The sequence below is a fragment of the Vipera berus genome, assembly GCF_964194415.1.
Source record: "Vipera berus genome assembly, chromosome: Z".
Lineage (NCBI taxonomy): Eukaryota > Metazoa > Chordata > Lepidosauria > Squamata > Viperidae > Vipera > Vipera berus.
Genome location: NC_138205.1, coordinates 23,922,771 through 23,944,794, shown reverse-complemented (window position 1 = coordinate 23,944,794; position 22,024 = coordinate 23,922,771). Strand labels below are relative to the sequence as shown.

At 38.2% G+C, this 22,024-nt stretch overlaps 1 protein-coding gene across 1 annotated transcript in view; it reads right to left on the bottom strand.

Moving 5' to 3' along the window:
• LOC308677790 (scavenger receptor cysteine-rich domain-containing protein DMBT1-like) overlaps positions 1-22,024 on the bottom strand; it is a 41,213-nt gene that overhangs the window by 1,834 nt on the left and 17,355 nt on the right. Inside the window, exons 4-12 of the mRNA XM_081344486.1 lie at positions 20,967-21,281; positions 19,423-19,728; positions 17,979-18,293; positions 17,009-17,314; positions 12,079-12,393; positions 10,990-11,304; positions 4,739-5,068; positions 643-966; positions 420-548 (exon numbers count right to left, since the gene is read on the bottom strand). Coding sequence (XP_081200612.1) covers positions 420-548; positions 643-966; positions 4,739-5,068; positions 10,990-11,304; positions 12,079-12,393; positions 17,009-17,314; positions 17,979-18,293; positions 19,423-19,728; positions 20,967-21,281 — 2,655 coding nt within the window. The remainder of the gene's footprint in view (positions 1-419; positions 549-642; positions 967-4,738; positions 5,069-10,989; positions 11,305-12,078; positions 12,394-17,008; positions 17,315-17,978; positions 18,294-19,422; positions 19,729-20,966; positions 21,282-22,024) is intronic.

Sequence of the window (22,024 nt, the reverse complement as noted above, 5' to 3'; positions counted from 1 at the left end):
ACCCCCTCACACTCTCATATTAGAGACTGTGTGTGACTTCAGACTGCTTTTCTTTAAAGACCATGGGGCGTGGCTTATATAGCTTCAGATGTTATATTAGCTAGTGACCAACGGGGAATTATGTGACCAGATTCATCCTTATTGGGACTCTTCAGACATAGGAATTTGCCAAGGCTGTGGATTCAAATGTCATTAAAGGGTTGAATAAAAACATCTAATATGGAGGATGCCTACACCAGAAAATGTCCAATAAGGACAAAACATATAGTGTTGTCTACTGGTCACTAGTTAATATAACTTCTAAAGGAGCGGACTTTGTCAGCTATTCTGCAAATAGTGAACTTGTTTACATAAGCAAATAAAATCTGGGGTAACCTGCCAAGTGGTGAAGTGTTGTAAAACTGTTGTTAAGTTCTTACCTCGTCTCTGGGTGAAAGGATTTAGTGCAGATAATTTCATTCCCTTTTTCCTCAGGTAAAACAATAAAACCCCAATGAGTAAAACAATAACCAGTAGGCTCAAAATGACTGCAGTAGTTGTGCCTGAACCTGGAAAGTGGGCAAGGAGAAAAGTCAACAGTAAGAGAGCTCAGTATTATTTCCTTCCTGGTCATAATTCCTAAAATTTGGACAGAATATATACCTGACTGTCCTTCACATACAGCTCCTGCATAGGAGCCACAGATGCACTTCTTGGAACTTGTGGTTGCAGCTTGGCACTCAGCAAGGGAAGATTCTGTTCCTTTACATTTCACATTATCCAGAAACGCTGGGTCACTGCTCTTGCCATATTCATTGCCCTTGGACACAGACAATGCTGCACCACAGCCCAGTTGTCGACATATCACTCTGGCTTCATTAAGGCTCCAACCTGAATCCCCAATAGTGACCCAGGAGCCATTATAGCTCACTTCTACTTGTCCAGCACAGGCATTGGGGCCATATGCTAATCTTACATTCAGGGGACCTAGAAAACAAAAGAGAGTTAACTTGATCTTCCCAGCTGATATGGTGTGTCCTAGTGCTCAATTTGAGATCATTTCAGGCACAGTTAATATTTTGGAAGGATTTGTTTTCCTCTCTAGCATTCTAAGTATGAGTTTACAGAATAACAAAGTTGGAAGAAACCTTGGAGGTCTTCTACTCCAACTCCCTGCTCAAGTTTCGGGGTGAGGTATCATCAATATGCTGATGATACCCAGGTTTTCATCTCCACCCCGAACCAACCCAGCGATGCCCTCGATGTGATATCCCATTGCCTGGAAGAACAGGCTCCAGCTCAACCCGGCCAAGACTGAGTGGCTTTATGTACCAGCATCTCGACTTGTCCAAGAAGTTCCATCTTTGGTTATGGGAGGAGAGGTGTTACCTCCCGTTGATAGGGCACGCAATTTATGCATCCTCCTGGACTCACGACTCAGTTTTGAAGATCATATTGGAGTCATGGCCAGGGGGGCATTTGCCCAGGTTTGCCTGGTGTGCCAGTTGCGCCCCTATCTGGACCGAGTCACTCATGCACTCGTCACCTCCCGGATAGATTACTGCAATGCTCTCTACATGGGGCTGCCCTTGAAGACCACCCGGAGGCTCCAGCTGGTGCAGAATGCGGCCCCGCGGGTAGTTATGGGAGCATCCTGATACTCCCATATTACACCTCTCCTGCGTGAGCTGCATTGGTTACCGGTTGTCTTCCGGGTGAGATTTAAGGTGCTGGTACTTACCTTTAAAGCCCTACATGGCCTAGGCCCGGGATATTTGCAGGACCGTCTGCTGCCGGGAACGACTTCCCATCGCCCAGTGCGCTCACACAGAGAGGGCCTCCTCAGGGTGCCGTCGGCTAGACAATGTTGGCTGGCGACCCCCAGGGGGAGGGCCTTCTCTGTGGGAGTGCCAGCCCTGTGGAACCAACTCCCCCTTGAGCTCCGGATAGCCCCGGATCTCCAGTCCTTTCGCCGCGGCCTTAAAACTTTCCTTTTTCATCAGGCTGACCTGGACTGACGACAGGGTTTTTTAAAATGTTTTTTTTTAATTTTAATTGTTTAGTTTAACTTATTTATTGGGGCTGTTTATTTAATTTCTTTTAACTTTTGTATTGTTGTTTTTATTGTTGTTAGCTGCCCTGAGTCCTTCGGGAGATAGGGTGGCATATAAGTCCCATAAATAAATAAATAAATAAATAAATAAATAAATAAATAAATAAATAAATAAATAAATAAATAAATAAATCAGTACGTAACCCTATACTATTTGATCCTTCGTCTGTAAACCTAACTTCTTCAATTAACTTAAGTAGATAAATAAGGATCCAATCAAATATTTTTATAGAGAAAGAAATGTTATTGTGGTGGTTAAGAATAATATGGACTACAATATGGACTTAAGGCTATATAGAATTTTTATGGCAATAATTATTTAAAGCATAGTAGAAACAACACAAGAATGCTAGTGCGTGCTTTGCCAGATAGTAATCTGGATCTAAAACAATTTATCCAAATCAAGAGGAAATAAATCAATCGAAGTAACAAATTATTATTTGGAGTCAGCTATTGAGCTTGTCGATTGGGAGGTTGGCAGTTTGGCAGGTCGAATCCCAAGTGCCATGTAACAAAGTGAGAGCCTGTTACTCATCCCAGCTTCTGCCAACCTAGCAGTTCAAAAGCACGTAAAAATGTAAGTAAAAAAATAGGGACCACTATGGTGGGAAGGTAACAGCGTTCCATGAGCCTCTGGCATCTAGTCATGTCAGCCACATGACCACGGAGACATCCTCGGACAAGTGCTGGCTCTTTGGCTTTGAAATGGAGATGAGCACCGGCCCCTAGAGTTGGAAATGACTAGCACGCATGTGCAGGGGAACCTTTACCTTACCTTATTAGAAACTATGCATGTATGCATCCATTTTCCATTAACCCCTTCGATTAACTTAACCCCTTCATTTAACTTAACCCCTGAAGGTTGCATGAGATGGATTTTGTAATATTTTTAACTTAGTTACTTTGTATTTTAATTTAAATTATTTTTCTCTGTTTTAAAATGATGATAAGGCTTTATCAAACCATTACAGACTGGAATGTAGGAAAACTTGTTATCCTATTGCTGTATGGATTGATTGATAGCCTCTAACATTCCTAAACTGAAAAGATAAACTATAGAAGGGATGGTTGGAGACTATCTTATGATAAGAAAAAGTTTGTTAGTGCTAATTGGTATCTGGTTTGTCTTTTTGTGAACTCCAGACAGCCTTTTCTTTGCTAACATCTTGAATTTTATGCCCCTTCTGTCATAAGACCTCATTTAAATGGACATGCATGCAGCATGTTTGACTACATGTAGCTGATTTCCTATACAAAGGGGAGGCTAGTTTTATACTGTCCAATCAACTTTTCTTTTGCATTTTCTTTGAAGTGTTAGCTATAAAATGAAATGTATGCTAAGGATCTGGATTCCCTCTTTGAATCAGAAGAATCCCTTTTATCTGAATATTTTGATAAATTGTAATTAAATGATCTTCCTGTCTCAGTGTGTCTCATTGGAAATATGCATACCGAGACATGGGCCTAACAATCCATATTTGGCCTTCATCCCTGTAGGGGGCATAGGGAATGGCATTAAAGGGTAGAAGAAAAAGCTGCTACTAACATGACAGGAAAGTGGAACTTCAGCTTGAGTCAAGAAAATAATTTGAGATAATGTCTCAGAGAAGCCCCTCCCTGGTTCATCCAAAGATAAAGGGAGGGAAGGAAGGAGGAGAGAAGCAGATTGCAGATTCTGCCACTAAAGCTTTACTATAAATAGTTCAGGTCTATATGGGATTGTTTCTTAGTCTGGTCTACCCTGTAAAACTGACAAACTTTGCCTCTCTAAGGCTGGTGAATTTTCTAATTTTATTATACAGTGACTTATAATATAGTGAAAAAGATTTTTTCCATGGTTGGCATAGTTTTGTAAGGATAGGCTTTGATTATTTCATATAAATTCACCTAATTCATTATTCAATTACAAATTGGAAATTAATACTCAAAACATTTAATCAAGCAACAAAGAACATCCGGCAGCATACGTTTTCAGATATAGTTTCTTAAATATATTTAAAATCCTAGTTGGAAGATGTTAATAAAATAGTTTACTGGGTTTTTGCACTATGTTTAGAGCAACATTAAGTGATAACAGACTAATTGGAGGTGGTAAGAGGGAAGAAACATTTATATAATGCTTCTGAACAATAGTGCAAAATGTTTTTCAAAAAAGGACTAGACTTGCATTGCTAAAGATCAAGAATTGAATGGGGATAGAACAAAACACATTAAATTTGCTTTGAAGCCAAGAATGTTTTCCTTATGCCCTTGTGGGGAAATTTATGACCACACAGCTTTTGTACCTAATGGAAAACCTGTAGTTGCATGTAGATTGGTTTAAATTTCTGGGCAGGCATTTAGTGCAGAAGAACTATTGCATTCTTTGAAGAAGAATGTGCAATAACAAACTGAACAACTGTAGGAAACAAAGATATATTAGTTGTTTTAACTCTAGTTCATCCTCCTTCCTTATTGCTTTCTATTCTCCATATTTTTGATTGTGCATTTCAGGGTAAATACATCTCTGGAATGTATAAAGGATTTTGAGCTTAAAAACAGACCCTTCCTTTATTCCAAACTGAAATTATACATACACACACAATATTAAACTTCAAGCTACAAGCATTTGTATTTAATTTGCAATTTCCTTCATCTGAAAGTTACCTGAGCAAATTGCACCCGCATCTTCTGCATGATCACAGTCATGCTCTCCTACGGAACGTCCTCGGCATTCTTTGATTGACATTTCTGTCCCAGTGCAGTTTACATCATCCAGAAAAATAGGGCCAGAACCTCTTCCAAAGTGTGCCCCAGACAGGGATTCCAAAGGAATGCCACACTTTAGTTGCTTACACACCACAGCTACATCTTGAATGCCCCATCCATCATCACACACAGTTCCCCATTGCTGTTGGTGATAGACTTCAACCCGCCCTGCACAGGAATTTGGACCATCTTCCAATCTTATCTTTGCCACATTGAGGGTGAAAGTGTCTACAGAATAAACAGATTTAATACAAATTAAATAGTGCATATTACGACTTTTAATCCACTCAAGCCTACAAACAGATCTTTCTGTCTTTCTCCTCAGAAAAACCTTCCTCGTGACTTCCCGCCCAAGCATGAGACAGTGCATATATAAATTCTCCCCAAACACGTTGTGGTAGTTGAGGCTAGAGGAAGAAATGGAAGAGGAGAATCTTATAGGTCCTTCTCTGCTAAAGTCCCAGAAGAATCTACTTTCTTCTTCTTCATCCACTCAAAGTTTTGCATTTCTTCTTGCTCTAATTCACCATTCAATTCAAAAAGAACCTCTTCTTACCTCCAATTCAGAATAGACTCATAAGTCTTCTTCTCAGAAGACCCCTTCCCCACTTAGTTACCTCAAAGTCTTAATCTTTTAGGCATACTACTCCCACACTAAAAAAATCTGGACAGCCACTACATAACAGAATCTCTTCATTACCATGTAGTGTTATCCAGATGTTTGTAGCTCAGATATAATTAGCATATTCTCTTTACCCTCAATCTTCATGAGCTGGAAATTGGTGAAGAAGGAAAACCAAAAGAGGGGGAGGAAATCAGGCCTCAGCAGATGCTGGAGAAGCATTCAGGGTCTTTCACTTCCAGCAAAAACTGGAGCAACAAGAATAGCAACAGAGAAAGAATTAGGAGCAACAATGTCCCTTTACTCTTTCTCTTTCTTTCTTTCTTTCTTTCTTTCTTTCTTTCTTTCTTTCTTTCTTTCTTTCTTTCTTTCTTTCTTTCTTTCTTTCTTTCTCTCTCTCTCTCTCTTCCTTCCTTCCTTCCTTCCTTCCTTCCTTCCTTCCTTCCTTCCTTCCCACTCATTTGTTAATGTTCCTATTGAGGCCCAGCATTGCAGGCAATCAATACATATGGCAGCAAAGACATATACTATTTCTTTGCTTTCATACTAATTATCTACATTTTTGTGGCAAGATGTAGAAGCTTTTCCCTGAGCAATCAGGTTTTATGAAAGTGTGGGACAAGGGAGAGTGATAGAGACTTCTTGTCTCCAGTTCTCAGGAGTTTAGCTCACTTGCCTTCACTTTATTTCCACCATTGCCTCTATCTAGTAACTTAGTAGAATAGAAGAACCTTTGGCAAATAAAAGGAAATTGTAGGATTATCCTGTCTGTTAGAAATGAATGAAAGGAAGATACAGAGAAGGAAAAGAAACATAGCTGAGTTAATATGGCAAAATGTTTTCCATTGATTGAGGTGACTAAAGTCTGAGGCCAGTTTGTTGCCAATGACTTTGCATCAGAAAGCTCAGTAAAGGTTAAAACTGCTATCAGGAAGTCTTAAAGGAAGATGTTAAATCCAGTTGTTGACTCAGTGATTCTTTCTTTATAGTAAGCAAAACTTACTATAAATTAAATTATTATTATTATTATTATTATTATTATTATTATTATTATTATTATTATTATTATTATTATTATTATTATTATTATTATTATTATTATTATATCTCTTGTGAATTAAGGGTGTCCAAACTAGGCTTCACCCCATTTTTGCAATCTCAAAATACTTCCTCCAAATAGAAAATTTGTTAGTAAATGTATTGTGTTTTCCTGGAATTCATATAGCATACTATATATATTTGCAGGGCTTTTGTAGGACTTAACATATTTCCCTAAGAAATATTTTAAAAATACAAAGTCTGATGAGGTCAGTGCCATGCTAACCTGGGTTGAAAAGTGATGACGCTGGATGGCTGAAGAAAATAAGAAAACTTAGTATGGGTTAGGGTTAGGGCATGGACTTCCAGCTTGCCATTGCAGTGCCACAGATGCAGGAAGACAAGCTCTGTCTTTCGCATCTGAATTCATTCCACTGGGGGACCCTGGAAAGGGTCGAAAGTCACCCTGAATGGGCGATGAGCAAGGAGGGGACCGTGTTTGATTGTGGAAGGGTGGCAGCCTTTCTGTTTGATCTGGGTAAGCCCTCCAAACCAGTGAGGGAAAGACTAGCCATACCAATATGGCTGGTCACTAAGCTGCTGACAGCCAAAGTCAAAAGCACCACCAAGCAACTTCAAAGCAACGCGGATGAAACTGAGTGAGATCTGATCCTCTCTTTAAGATTTTAAGTATTCTTTCCTGTAAAAGCTGCCCAAAGTACTTTCCCCCCTGTGAGGAGAAAGGGAAGGGAATTTTTATCCCACCCTCTATGAAAAGCAGCAACGAACTACCCAGGGGAAACAGAGCAACTATAAGAACAATTTTAATCTAATTGGATGTATATTCTTTTGAAACTTGGAGACTAAAAGTGTTCCTTTTCTCACTGGAAATGTTTGCTTTTTATTTAAAAAAAAGGCTTGAAAAACCATCATACAAATTTTGGACTTAAAAAGCTTAAAACTGTGTTGGTGCCATCTTGTGGTGAAGTATGGTATTACAATGTGTTTTTGTCTAAAAGAGACTTGGCTTGAACCCCAGACTTCAGATAAAATTTTCTTGATCTTGACAGTTACCACCTTTGAAAAACCCACCTGCAAACAAGGGACTACTGGGCGGCATATCTGGCCTGGTTGAACTCTGAATGTAAACTTTTACTTACTTTCAAAGCTATACTTGGGGAATTGCTTTCCTATTTCTTTACGTGAGAAGCATATGTTATTATACGAGATGATGGAACACCTTGGATTATAGACTCTTACTTTACAAACAATTTCTACTATAAAGACCACCCATAAAACATGAAATATGTGTCTCATACTGAGCTACAAAAGACAAAAAACTATTTTTAATGTTTGATTCTAAAGTCTTCAACTTAACATACTATCAAGAGAATATGGATGAAGATCAGGAAAAAAAATCCTTTCCACGTTGAAATCAATACACAAAACCATCCTTTCAGCTTGTGACAAAATAAGAAGCAAAATAAAGGAACAAGATGTCAGCTTAAATATACAAACCCAGATCTTGACTACAACCAAAGAACTAACAATGCAGAAAATAAAAGGAAAATTGGAACAACTAAACACTAAGACAGAGGACCCAATTGACCAACAGACCCAGCCAATGGAAAAATCAGAAAAGGGAGTGACAACATTGATACTGGAAAAGACTTTTTACAAAATCAGAAGAAATTTGACGAAAAGGAAGAAGAACAGAGTGAATGGAAGATAAACCAATCAGGACAATTGTGGGAAATTGGAGTAATAGGGAAGTGATTTCATGAATACAAATGGGCTCCTTCTTCCAAAAAAACCTTCATCCAAATGGTCTATCTTATTCCAAATAATATATATAATAATAGAGGGAGAACTGTTTGATGATTCAAAGGCACTGACATAGAAGGTTAGCTGGCAAAGGAAGAAAACCAGAGTAAGGCTGGAAAAAAATAATGCCTTTGATTTATTAGAGGGGATATTATATTACTAATTAGAGGGTTGAATATGGTGGAAAAGAGATAACTTAGAAAACAGAGTAACATTATAATTGAATAGGTAACTAGATTATTAGGCTTTGGTATGAAAAGGGAAAAAGGGAGAAGTTGAGATAAGGGAAACTTTTGGTCACCTAACAAAATATTTGGAAATCATAAATAATAGTGTGGGGTTTTTAATTTGTTTTTGTTTTTTAATATTGATGGGAATTAAAGTTTGTGTATAGGATAAAAAGTATTGATAAATGTAACATTTTTACTTAGTTGAAAATAAGAATTCTGTTTGCCCAATATGAGATAACAGATATTATTAGAAAAAGAGGAGTAGTTGAGCTTCCAATATTAGATCTAAATTTAAAAAAAATGTATATTATTGAATTATTGGTTAACCCAGACAACACATATAATGGTTTTGATGTATTACGGTGGGACAGTGTATTAATTAGATGGTTTAACATGGTGGAAAATAGATAATTTTTAGAAAACAGAACAAGACTATAATCAAATAGATAAGATGTGTATCTAGAATACTAGACTTTGTTATGAAAAGGGAAAAAGGAAGAAGTTGAGATAAGGGAAACTTTGGTAACCTAAATATAAAACACTTGGAAATCATAAATAATGAATGTTAATTTGAATATTGATGGGAAATTAAAGCTTGGGGGGGTAAGGCAATAACAGGACATTGATTGTATATATAAGGATCAAATGCAAATGCAATTAAGATATGTATAAGCTAAAAATTATTGATAATTGTAACAAAGATGTTTTTATTTAGTTGATAATAATAAGAACTGTACTAGCCCAATATGAGACAGTAGATATTAAGGGAAAAAGAGAGGAAATATCTGATATTGTAATATGAGATTTATATTAAAGATTTATGTACACTGTTGAACTACTGATTAACCCAGTCATCACATTGCTTTTTAAATACTCAATTGTAAAATGAGAAAATTAATAAAATATTATAAAAAAGAAAAAAGCAAACTTAGTATGTCAATGAAGATTCTCAGTCAATCAGGTAGAATTGTCTGGAAGTTGACTTGTGGCAACTGGAATTCTGATTGGTTTGAAACATTTAACTGCTTATCCAAGTAACTTCTTCAGTCTGAGCAAATTGGTTAGGGGGACCTCATATATGTCTTCTAGGGAAAAGTTTCATTTCTTACCTAATATGGATAGGTTCATTAGGTGAGTAGGTAGAGCATCATTGGAATGTAAATGTTCCAACTCCTAAATCCTTTACCCTAGGTCAGTGGTGGCGAACATATGGCACCAATCCCAGAGGCAGCACTCGGAGCCCTCTCTGTGAGTATGCATGCTGTCACCCCAGCTCTGCTTTCCCCCGTGATTCCCTCACCAGCAGCCCCCCCTCAGAAGAAAGTTGCCCCCAGGTACAGCCCAGCAAAGCAGCACAGCCAAGGACATGGCAGCCGGGCAGCAGGGACAAGACTCCACCCTCGTGCCCCATCGCATGCAGATGATGCTGCAGGGCGTGGGCAGAGGGCATGGCCACCATGGTGCTGCAGGGGCACCTGGGTGATCTGCTGCGGTGGGCCATGGAGGCAGGTGGCCCTGCAGGTGGGTGGGGCAGGGGCAGAGTGGGGGTGGATGAGTGGGCAGAGTGGGGGTGGAGCAGGCAGAGTGGGAGCAGAGCAGGGGCAGTTGGGGCAGGCCTGTTTTTGGGCACTCAGTCTCTAAAAGATTCTCCATCACTGCCCTAGGTGATTCCTTAAGTGTAACCTCTCTGGTGAACCTTTGAAGTGGTTTTAATCTTCCTGGGGACTGATGAAAGACCAGCATGAAAAAGGGAGATAGATTGTACCTGAGGCCTCCACTTCTATTGAGGAAAGGATTTTCCCCTTTGGCATAAATGGTTTCCTTCACTCCTCTCTCAAAATGTGAGCATTAATGTCCTCAAAACACAATAGACAATGGACTATAAAAATATCAAACAAAGAAGTCCTAGACTGAATCTCACCAAAACTAGAAGCCAAGATCACCAAACCGAGGCATCAAGTAATATTTGCTTCAAGTGACACTTTGGCCATGTCATGTGAGCTAATTCACTTGAAAAGTCAATCATGCTGGGAGTAATCAGCAGAAAAAGGAGAAAGGGAAATCTGAGTACTTGCTGGCTGGATACTATAAAGGGTAACACTTTAAAAGATGACCATGGTGGATCTGAAGTCGGTAGTGCAAGACAGAGGGGCATGGAGAGTGCTAATCCATAGGGTGACTGGGGTCAGGCTGATGACAATGAGAGCTAGAACTTCTTCTGATGTATGCCCCAAATAGTATTTCTAAAAGAATGTCACAATTTAGATGCTTATACACAACAGTTACTGTATATCTGGAAGGTCCTACTTGTCATGTCACATAGATCTCCACTGCTATTGGTCTACCCACTTTTAATATGTTTAATAAAGTTATGTGCTATGAAAGTCATTAATGCAAAAATGATCACAAATCACAACTTTGCCACCGTAAATTACCTGAACAAATAACACTTGCATCCTGATCATGAACACAGTTGTTTGTCCCCTGGGTATTTGCTCTGCATTCTTCAAGGGAATTTTCTGTGCCTTCACAATTGACATCATCCATCCAGATACGGCCTGATCCACGCCCAAAATGAGCTCCTTTTGGAGCCGATCCAGCACTTCCACAGCCCAATTGCCTGCACACAATTTCTACTTCTTTTAAGTCCCAAGTCCGGTCACAGACTGTCCCCCATTCATCACTTCCTGGTATTCGAATCTCTACTCTTCCACTGCAGCGATTTGTGCCATTGACTAGCCTGAGATTCTCTGAAAATAAAAGAGATAAATCGATTGTCTTCCTAGAGAATGTGTTCTGAAAGATCAGGATGTGAAAAAATCTTTTCCCAAGAGACAAGAAGCATATTTCAAACTGAGCTGGATCTACAATGGTCTTTAGAAAAACCAGCAAGAACAGAACAATTAAGAGAGATGGTTTGCTTTGTAAACACATGTTTTACTTCAGATTATGGGAATACATCAGTATTACTTTTACTAAATTCTCTCTATTGTTGACTGATTATAAATATGACAGATGATATCAATATCTTTCCAGTGTGAACTTGAATCTTCTCTAGTTTTCTTCTTTTGGAATTGATTATATTTGCAATGCAGCACTCAACCATATATCACTCTTTTTAGAAATTAGAGTTATCCTGAGGTTAAATGGGTGGCCAATAAATTTTATAAATAAATAAAATAAATAATCTCCTTTCCCTGTGGAAGAAATCATTATCTGCAGGCAAAATATAAGAGACTGGACTGGATAACATCAAATGCCAATGTAGTCAATATCCTGTTTTCCACAATAGCCAAACAGATGCCTTTGTGAAGTCTACAAGAAGAACATCAGTGCAATAGTCTATTACTCCTGCTGGGCCTTATTCAAAAGCCTTTGATGGAGAATATGAAAAAATTTACAAAGCAGTTCAAACCAACAACTTCTATGAAGTTCAAGAACAGCTGAAGGTTGGAAATAAATCTGATTATCTATCTTTGTGTTGCTTTCTCCTAGTATAGGAATACATGCTCAAAGCTAGTTACCTGAACATACAACACCAGCATCTTCCCCATGATTACAGTCATTAGTTCCCCAGGGCTTGGCCTTGCAAACACCAAGGGAAACTTCACTTCCTGTGCATTCAACATCATCCAACCAGATAGTATCAGTTCCTCGGCCAAACCGAGCTGAACGAGGGGCAGAAATGGCTGATCCACAATCAAGGTATCGGCACACGACAACAGCTTCATTCAAGTCCCAGTTGTCATCACAAACAGTCCCGTACTGCTGGAGATGAAATACCTCTACCCTCCCGGTACAACGGTGTGAGCCATTGACTAGCCTGAGCTCCACTGGATCTGAAAAGGTAGAAGATATTATCAGAAGACCATTGACATTGAGGAAATCCCTCACAAAATTGATGTGAACATTTTTTAATCTTTGTCCCCAAATTCTAACAACCCTTGTCTGTACAATTTTATTTTATTTTTTGAGGGGGAACTGTGTCAAGAAAGTCTGCTATAAACTGAGATAACCACATTTTATTCTGACAAACTTTCATTTTTCAAATGTTGGTTATCTGCAAGCACACCTGGTAGAAGGCCTCATTATGAAAAATCAGCAAATGTGTCTGGAGGTGCTCATTCTTTTGTGAACCAGGTGACTATCTCTCCAAAAGCTTTAGATTATTTTTTTATAATCTAGTTAAAAAATAATCTAATTATATTTTCTAACAGTCTTTGGAATGTACTGGATCAAGACATATGCTGGACATAATTCTTGTTTGCTTTTAATGAAGAGAAGGACTAGGGATGACACGATAGCAATGTTCCAATATCTCAGGTGCTGCCACAAAGAGGGAGTCAAGCTATTGTCCAAAGTGCCTGAAGGCAGGACAAGAAGTAATGGATGGAAATTAACCAAAGAGAGAAGCAACCTAAAACTAAGGAGAAATTTCCTGACAGAACAATTAATCAGTGGAACAACCTGCCTGTTAAGCTTTGGGTTTATGGTTACAACCCACTGTTACTTTTCTTTTCTTTGCAATTTAGTTATTATTATCTATCATTAAATTAAATGTGATTTTGTCATTATTAACTGTTATGAACAATAATATTTTTCTGTTGCTGGAGGCAAGCTATTCTCCAAAGCACCCGAAGGCAGGACAAGAAGCAACAGATGGAAACTAATCCAGGAGAGAAGCAACCTAGAACTAAGAAATTTCCTGACAGTTAAAACAATTAACCAGTGGAACAACCTGCCTCCAGAAGCTGTGAATGCTCCAACACTGGAAGTTTTTAAGAAAAGACGGGACAGCCATTTGTCATCTAGTCCAATGGGGGTTGGACTAGATGACCTCCAAGGTCCCTTCTGTTGTGATTCAGGGTCAGCCTGTGGGTTCGGCAGTTGGGTGGGATGAGGGGGGGTGTTGAAGAGCTTGCTGATGATGATGGCCTTGAGGCTCTGCAGAGCCCTCAGCCAGGCCCCTCCCACCTGGTCACGACGGTGACCCAGTTGTGTGAGCCTGACAGCATGGATGAAGATGACGCCCGATGCAGGAGGCAGTCAATCAGGAGTAAACAGAGGAAGGCAATGGGGCACCTCGGAAGGAGGCAGAGAGAAGCCACGCCCTGAACTGTATAAAAGGGGAATGCGTGGGAGGGCTGGTTTGCTGAAGGCAACCGCTTGAAAAGCTCCTGTTTCATGGTTCGTGTTTGCTCTCTTTGCTCTGTGTTTTTATGTTAATAAATTTGGCAGGCTTAATTCCAGCCTCTTGCCTTCTTGTAAAAGGGGTTGTCCCTGCCTTTTCTGCAGGGCCGGTAGCAGGCTGGTACAGAACACCTTCCAACTTTACTACTACTACTATTACTACTACTACTACTACTACTACTACTATTATTATTACTATTACTATTACTATTACTATTATTATTACAAAAGGCTATCTTCACCTTTCCTTTCCTTTCCTTTTCTTTCCTCTGTTATAAATGAATAAATAAATAATTTTTTCCAGTTGGTAGAAGGAAAAAGGGCAGAAAATCTGACAGATAATGGAGCAAAGGAAATCCCTCCCCCCTGCATTTTTTAAAATAAGCTATTAAAGAGCAATGTTAGTTATTACAAGAACTTTGGAATAAGAGATTGGTATACCTCTTATTAAGCCCTAATAGTTAAAGTTGAAAAACTGTTGCCACTTTTATCTTAAAAATAAAATTAATTCAACACAAGAATTAATCAATTGTTTTGCTTCTAATCCAAGAAGCATCTTCAGTTCTAACATTTTCAAAGAAAAAAAACCAAGAAATGTCCATTGCTTTTTTGGAAAAAGCACCTTTGGGACAAGTTCTTTGTCCATTAAGTCTAAAACAAAAGTTTCTGGTTTTATTTTTACACTCAGTTTAGGTATCTTCTCTATTAAAATATGAATCTAATTACTATTATTAAATATCAATGGGACATTATTTTATAAAAAAATTAAATTATAACTTGATGTAAATTTTAAACCCTTCATCCACATGTTTTATCCCATTGTTCAAGCATTATATGATATCCAAAGCTCTTTGATCATTGGATCATACAGGTTTTCACATACTCATTCTCCAAATTCAATTTCACTAACAGTTTATACACCTTGGCAATAATATGTTCATTATTACCACACAGTGCAATTTCTAATTCATTTTTTACAAACTTAAATCCATGACTTTTAAAATCTAATTTAAATCTTTCTTTCAGTTGTAAATATGTAAACCAGTGAAAGACATGTCCTTCTGATTCCAACTGTTTTAGATTTGAGGGTAGGTTCACCTTGATTAAAAAATATTATTTGAATGTGGGTCCACCAGTCTGGTCTTGCCATTATTTCTTTTCTAAAAAAGGCTTCCTGAGGTAACACCCAAATAGGTACTTTCACAGTGAATCTTGTTTTATATTTGCTCCAAGCCCTTAGGATAGCATGTCTAACAAAGTGATTGTTGAAATCAACATTTATTTTAACTTTGTCATACCCTAACAGGCATGCTATCCAAATCTTAGTTCATGGCCCTCTAATTCATGGCTCTTGTTTTGAAGAGTCTCACTGTTTTATCCAAACCAAACAGCAGAAATCAAAGTACAATTCAAATCTGTTAAACCCAAACCTCCTCTTTATTTAGCAACTTGCAGTAATTAATATCTAACACTTTTTTCCTTGCCATATGAACTTAGAAATATCCATTTGCCATTGCTTGAGTGTCAGTTATTCATATCAGTGAAGTCTGAAATAAAAATAACATCTTTGGTAGAATATTTATCTTAATTACAGATATTCTACCCAATAAGGGTAATTGCAAATTACACATGTTAAAAGGTCTTTTTAGATATAATTTTGATATAATTTGATATCTAGTAGAAGGTTCTTCTAAAAAAAATTGTATTTGTCCATGTAACCCCAAGATCTTTCAACCTTTTCTCTATCTTGAAACCTGACTTTTTTTTCAATATTTCATAATTCTGAAAAACCATATTCTTGACAAGCATTGTTGTTTTCTGTGTATTTATTTTGAAGCCTAGTAATGCTCTAAAGTCATTTAGTTTCTTCATCAATTCTATATCTGCTTTTGTGTCTTGCAAACATATGACTGTCATCAGCAAATGTCCCTGTTTTTTGTAAAGATTAAAGTAGAAATTATAACAGGACTTTTTAATGAGGTAATTGTCTGTTATTATCTGGGTGCCTTCTTGAATTTTGTCAGTTTATTTTCTTCCCAACCAATTAACTGAGCCAGGAATTTAATCATTCTCAATCTAATGTCTTCTCCAATCATTTCAGGAACTGCTAGAAAGCTTAGTTCTCTGATAGAACTTCTAGTTGCAAAAAAGCAAGCAGCCTCTGAAAAAGTTTCATCATTTTCAATATTATCCCTCTTCCTTTGTCTTTATGATATCTTGTGTGTAGACTACATTTGCTGGTGAAGAAGGACTCTCTATCTTCCTCTCTTCTAATAAATACCCCACTATAAAGAGCCAGTGAAGCCTTTTTTGCTTCCAGTTGTTCCCACTTAAATTCATGTTGCATTTTTCAGAAAAAAAATAGAAATGACAGAGAATATCATTTTTTAAAAAAAAGAATCTTCTTTGATCTTTCCAATGCTTATGATAGCAGCTGTTCTGCTTTCAAATAAACAAACCACATGTTCCTTCTGTGCTAAGTAGTTGGAAGAAAGCAAAACATGACTTTCCTGTCTGATCAACAGTCAGAATTTTTCCCCTCCTTTTGTAACTGGCATCACCTGAATGTTGGGAGCTGATATGGTCTGATGTAGGCAATGGTGGGATTCAGCCGGTTCGCACCACTTCAGCAGAACTGCTAGCTAATTTTTTGTTGCCCTGGCCCAGAATGGACTTTCAAAAGCAGTATCTACACAGAGAACCAGCTGTTCACATATTTGAACCCCACCACTGGAACCCCACTACTGTAGGTAATAATGCTCATTATGGTAGGTCATAAAGTAGCTTATTAACTTTCAGCTTAATGATGCAATTTGTGAAGTTAGTCACTATGCCTTGCAAATGATTGATTATGAGTATATACTATGTGAACTATAAGAACCATTGGTCATTTAACAAACCAGATTTTTTTTAAAAAAACAATAATATTTGTCTTGGTATGATGTGAGAATCTAGTAACTGAAAGACTCCAGTCTGGTTTAACAAACATCAGGATGAAGCTCTCTTCACTTTCTTTGATAGTTAGTTGATGCCCAGCCATGAGTTCATTTAAAATGTGTGACAATTGCTGGTCTATCTTGAAACTACTTTCTTGGAGGTTAGCAAAAATATTATTTCAAAACATTTATATTTTCTCCATATGAAATGTCTTTTCTTTATAGATTTATGAAGATTAGAATTTATATCCCAATATTCAGGCATAATAAATATCACCAAAGCAATTGGAATGAATAAAATAAAAATCCAAAATCAGCTAAAACTAACCTGCACACTCCACCCCAGCATCTTCTTGGTGGTGGCAGTTGTTTGTTCCCCAAGTGCTTGCTGAACATTCACTGAGGGTATTTTCTGTTCCTTTGCAGTTCACATCATCTAGCCATATTGGCCCTTTTCCCTGTCCAAAATATGCCTTTCTTCGTGCTGTCAAAGCAACACCACAGCCCATTTCCCTGCAGACCACCTCAGCATGCTTGAGGTCCCAGCGGTCATCACACACAGTCCCCCACTGCTGGTCATGAAAGATCTCCACTCTTCCTGAACAGTGGCCTGAACCATTCACCAGTCGGAGTTCTGATGGGAAATGAAAGAATGAAGAACCACAACATCATAAAATAAATTGTTCACAAGGTTTTTGAATATCTAACTGGTGGTCCATTTCACCTAAAGGGGAGGAATACAGCTTCTTGCTAGAAAGTATGGTTTTACTCCTCATTCTCATTTTCCTTGTCTTCCTTGTCTTTCTTGTGCTCCTTGTCTTCCTCGTCCTCTTCTTCCTCCTCAAATTCCTCCTCCTCCTCATACTCATACTCATACTCATCATCATCATGTCTAATTTTTGTTTTATTCCACAAGGAAAAGCTTGACCTTTTTTGCTTCCAGAAAACTTGGTTCTTGACATTTATAGAAGAGCCATTTTTAAGAAGCAGATTACTTACTTGAGATGAACAAACTCAGCCTTACTGAGGAAACAACATTTTAATTTCAATATATAAGAAATAGAAATACCAGGAGATAAGAAGGAACAAATACTAATTGAATAAACATTTAAGTCTTCTTCCAACCCAACAGCTACCCCTGACCTTAGGATGGTGTGCAGAGCCATATATAGGGCAATTGTATGTAGACAGCCAAAATCTAAATGAGAAGTAAATGCAGAGGGGGGAAAAACAATGCTAATTTATTATTTCGGTCAATCTTCAACCCCATTATATATTTCCCCTCCCTAAGTACATACCTGAACACACAGCACCAGCATCCTCTCCATGGTTGCAGTTGTGTTCTCCCCAAGATTTTAGACGACAGTCACGGAGAGAAGCTTCTGTTCCTTTACATTTGACATCATCCAGCCAAATGGGATCATTTCCTTTTCCATATTTTGCTCCTCGTGGGGCTGCTAAAGCTATTCCGCAGCCCAGTTCCCTGCACACAACTTGGGCATTGGTGAGCTCCCAGCCATCGTCACAGACTGTTCCCCACTGTTGGTTGTGCAGCACTTCAACTCTCCCAGAGCAACGACTTGTACCATTCACCAATCTGACATTACTGGGATCTGAAATGGTTAGAGTCAGCGTTACTTTCCCACTTCTCGCAACAGCCTGAATGAAAATTAGGTAGAATCAACATAGGAGTCTGGACCTATATCTGACCTCATGTGTCACACTGTCATAAGGTGCCTTGCTTGATTGTGATTTGTGAATGGTCAAGGATTAAACCATGATTTATTCTAACATAGTAACTGATGATCTGACATTGTTGGCTTCAACTGTTTCTTAGCATGCTGTATCACCAGAAATGTAAAGTTTGTCTATCATTTCCTGATTTATTCCTGATCAGTTTTATGCCCCACACAATATTTTATTGAAGCCTAAATGACAAGGATACAAGACGGAAAAAAACCTGCTAAAAAGGAAGGAACTAGAAACTGGCCAAACAAAATATTACTTTCTTGATCTGCAAGACTGTTTTCTTTTGTCTGAGTGTGCTCTTTAAACAAACCATGGCTTAAAGGGATGATCGAAAGCATGTGTTTTAAAACAATTTCTAAGCTCATCATTAGTGGCATCCATGGAGAGGGAAGAGGGCAACAAAAGCATCCCAAACCAAGCCTGCTCCTTTCGTATGGTATATGTATTGACATGCACAGAGGGCGGAGCTTGGAGAGTAATGCTGCAACTGCCATTTTGGCTGTTGTGATAACCTCTCCCCCCATGTTGCTGCTCATTATAAGATTTCTTCTTCTTTTCACCGGGACTAAACAGCTCAGGTAATCTTTGATTAATTATGTGCTGTGTAGTCATTGTTGACTTTTAATGGCAGGTGGTTATTAGAGACTTGCTTGTTCACCAATTTGGATCTCTCTCTCTCTCTCTCTCTCTCTCTCTCTTTTTTTTTTTTCTTTCTTTCTTTCTTTCTTTCTTTCTTTCCAGAGGAGTCTGGTAAGAGACCATTTAGCTATTGCTACTTTTAGGACTACTGACATAACTTTAAATTCTGCTATGATCTGCCTGCATGTGTGCCAACTATTTGTAACTTATTCCGAGGAATCATTCATTAACTTGAGCTGAGCCAAGATATGTCAGTTTTATCCAGAAACTATGCCATGGTTGAACAACTGGCAACCAAACCATGAGTCTGATTTTTATCTGGGTTACTGATTACAACTTAATTGACCAAATTACCTGAGCATTCCACACTTGCATCCCTGCTGTGGTCACAGCTATGCTCTCCCCAAGGTCTTTTTGGGCATTCATTCAAAAAAGCTTCTTTCCCTGTGCAGTTCACTCTGTCTAGCCAAATGGTTCCAGATCCTTGTCCAAACTGTGCTCCCCCAGTGGCCTTTAGGGCAGTTCCACACTCCAGTTCTCTGCACACCACATTGGCATCATTTAAATCCCAGTCCTCATCACACACAGTCCCCCATTGCTTGTTGTGGTATACCTCAAGCCTTCCTGCGCAACGAGTAGATCCTCCTGCTAGTTGAAGTTCTGATGGGACAAAAGAAGTAAGCAAAGTGGTACATCCTCTGATTACAATTTCCACAACTCTGAGGGGAAACATATTTACCAGGGGAAAACAAAAATATTATGTAAACTTTGTACACCTTTTAAAAATATAACCAGAAATCAGAAATCCTAAATCTTGAGATAGCAGAAAGGACCCTGTGAACAAAATCACATCTGATTCTTTATGATATATCCAAGCCAGCCCATTTAAAGTCCCCCAGACTTTTTGTCATTGCCCACATCAACACTCTAGGTGACCATCTGAAGGGCTTTGAGCTACAATTTTTTGGACCAGTCTTTGCTATATCACTTAATGTGAAGTTTTTTCTTTCCTGTCTAAGAGAAGTCCCACTGAGTAGCATGATCTTTTGATCTTAAAAAGCCAAGCAGCCCTGGGTGTACTTAGTGCTTGAATGGGAGAACTGCAAGATAGGCTGTACTGGATTATCAACAAAACAACATGCAGAAAACAAACTACCTCCTGGAAGAAAGCAATGGTGAGCAACTTCCATATTGCTTCAAAAAAGCAACATGATATGTACACACAGTCAACTGGAATCAAGGCTTATTTCACACTTCTTCATCATTCTACCCTGATAGGAAAACAAATGTTATGTTGCCATGATCCATCCCCCATTCTCTTGACAAAAATACTTATCAAGAAAGGGGAAAGACTGCCTTATTTCACTGACTTTTTCTCACAAGCATTCCTGAATGTTCTCTGAAATAAGAGCTGACAACTTGTTTATTTGCAAGTTACATTTCAGAAATGGTATATCACAACAAGCCTCTGATAGATCAGTGTATTTTATTGTGATATAATAATTTTCAGTACTATATTATTTATTTTGACATGTTCTTCCAGGCTTTCTTTCCTCTTAATAAGGAAACAACTTGAAGGGCCTCTCAAAACCACACACCAGTTTTAGGCAACTTCTGCTTTCCTATTATTATTATTTTTACTTATTTCTTTAGCATCTTTTTCTTACATTGAAACCACTTCAGGCTTACCTTTAAAAGAAAGCTGTTAAAATAGATGCAAATATAAAACAAATAAATGCATAAATAGAAACAAAAAGTGAATTAACAAATAAATGTGTAAGTATTAGGCAGTTTATTCATCCACTAAACCATGAATTTATGAGATGTTTTTAGAAAAAGTGATATTAAAAAAATCCCATACTCAGCTTCAGACCTGGGTTTTCACAAGTGCTTCTTACCTGCACACACCACTCCAGCATCTTCCGAATGAGTGCAGTCATGTTCCCCCCATGCTTTTGTTGGACATTTGCTGATGGCTGTCTCTGATCCTGTGCAGTTCACACCATCCAGCCAGATAGGACCAGCTCCATGCCCAAAACGAGAACCTCGTGGAGCCGACAGAGCATTCCCACAGCCTAAATACTGGCATACAACCTTGGCATCATCAAGGTCCCAGTCGTCATCACAAATAGTTCCCCAGAGTTTTTCATGCAAGATCTCAACTCTCCCTGAACAATGATTGGGGCCATTTGATAATCTGATCTCAGGTGGTTCTGAAGAAGGAAACATTGATAAGGAATGAACATTGCTGGAGATAGTTTACTGCACAATTGCTTTTCTGCAATACACCAAGATCTCTTTTAACACTGTAGCCCTCATTATGTTTGTACATGCAAATGAATATGACATTCTAATGTGACATTCTAAGATGACTCCATTCTTATGGTTAATAGTCATTCTCTCCTATGCCTTTTTATATTTTAATAATAATTGTTTTCTAGTTTTATTAACTGTTTTTATATTATTGATTTATTACTTGTACACTACCCAGAATGAGTTTTTCTGAGATGGGTGACCATATAAATTGGATAAATAAAATAGATATTATGAGCATGAGTCTATGTTTGATTCAAAAACAGGAACTTTTCCTACTAATGGCCTAAACTGGTAACATGATGTCTCTCTCATCAACTGTTCTGAGTAGTTTTGTAACCATTTTAAAGTTTCATAATGAAGATAATATGATATTTTAAAATGCATCATGCATCATGGTTTTCTTTGCCATTCCAAGTGATCATTTATACATCATTCCCATTATAATTCCATACCTCTGTAGTTTATTTATTTTTTATTTTATTTTAATTCCATTTATATCCCGCCCTTCTCCGAAGACTCAGGGCGGCTTACAAGCTTAGCAGTAGCCTTCATTCTATGTATATGCCTGCTTATTAGGGCTTTCACACACCCCCCAAGCGGCATTATTACAAAGTCAGCTTAATTGCCCCCAACAATCTGG